Below are 1188 nucleotides of genomic sequence, written 5' to 3'. Positions count from 1 at the left end.
AGCCTCGTCTGACGTAATCACACGTTGCGTAGCCTCGTCTGACATAATCACGCGTTGCGTAGCCTCGTCTGACATAATCACGCGTTGCGTAGCCTTGAGAGGGAAACTAGATGGAAACAGTCTAGATTCAAATTTTTATTTATTTAATTTTTTTGCGAGTTTTGAAAAGTTCTATAAAAATTCACTCTACAACTGGATGGAAACACGATTTGTTTTACTCAAAACTCCAGCACCTTGGAGCAGCAAACACAATTTCATTGTTATGCAAATTATAATGACAATAAAGGTGATTCTGATTCATGGCTGGCTCAGCAGTTCTGTGGTTCTGCTTTCAYCGGAGACACTTAGAGGGGGTGAATGATATGAAAATACAGTATATTGGTTTACAGCAGACACTATAGATTATTTGAATGTTATAATCTGTTTGTGAAGATACTAATGAATTAGTTTCATATATCTACAATAAAACAAAGGAGTGTTAAGGTGCTGATACATTGTTAACCTAATTTACTCTTTTCAGAGAAGACCATCAAAAGGATCATGGACTTGAATCTGAACATTGAAGGTGAATGTTTACTGAAGATCTTACAGCACCACAGCACACAAACTGTTTGTGATGTTCTGTTTTTGACATAGCTCTTTGGATATGTTGTGAATTATCTACTGCCTTCCTCTCGTTTTAATTAGTTGTTTGTTTCTGCTTATTCTGCAGCTTATTGTCTGTGTTGTGGAACTGAGGACATTGAGATAATCCACCCGCTTTTTAAAGGCAGCCTCTGCTCCAAGTGTAAAGTAAGATGATCAACCACTTGTCATTCTTYAAATTCAGATGTACTTTGTTAAAGTGAATGATTCTGCATGTACTGAAATGTAAAAATATAAACATCAACTGTGCTAGATAATTAAGAAAACCTCAGTTTAGCTTGTTAGCCTTTGCACTAGCGTCGAGCTAATACATATAAGGCAATATAGCGTCGGTGCTAGCGCGAATACTAACAGGCTAAGCTGAGGTTGTTCTTCCATGAAGCAGCTCTGTTGTCCTCCATCCATATTTTCAGTTCCAGGCTGAGTCATTTCTACCTTCTCCTCTCTGTCAACGCTCTCTAAGAAGAACCTCAGCTTAGCCTGTTAGCTTTAGCATTAGCCTCAATGCTATCATCATATATATGTATTAGCTCAGCGCTACAC

At 38.0% G+C, this 1188-nt stretch overlaps 1 protein-coding gene across 1 annotated transcript in view; it reads left to right on the top strand.

Moving 5' to 3' along the window:
- Nucleotides 1–1188, top strand: part of LOC106532592 (DNA (cytosine-5)-methyltransferase 3B) — a gene marked incomplete in the record, with an annotated part of 88024 nt that overhangs the window by 62383 nt on the left and 24453 nt on the right. The window contains 2 exon segments of the mRNA XM_014028697.1: nucleotides 521–565; nucleotides 713–792. Coding sequence (XP_013884151.1) covers nucleotides 521–565; nucleotides 713–792 — 125 coding nt within the window.

The sequence above is a fragment of the Austrofundulus limnaeus genome, unplaced genomic scaffold (genome assembly GCF_001266775.1).
Source record: "Austrofundulus limnaeus strain Quisiro unplaced genomic scaffold, Austrofundulus_limnaeus-1.0 Scaffold798, whole genome shotgun sequence".
Classification (NCBI taxonomy): domain Eukaryota; kingdom Metazoa; phylum Chordata; class Actinopteri; order Cyprinodontiformes; family Rivulidae; genus Austrofundulus; species Austrofundulus limnaeus.
Note: the sequence above shows the minus strand (reverse complement) of the source record. Positions and strands in the feature narration are given on the sequence as shown.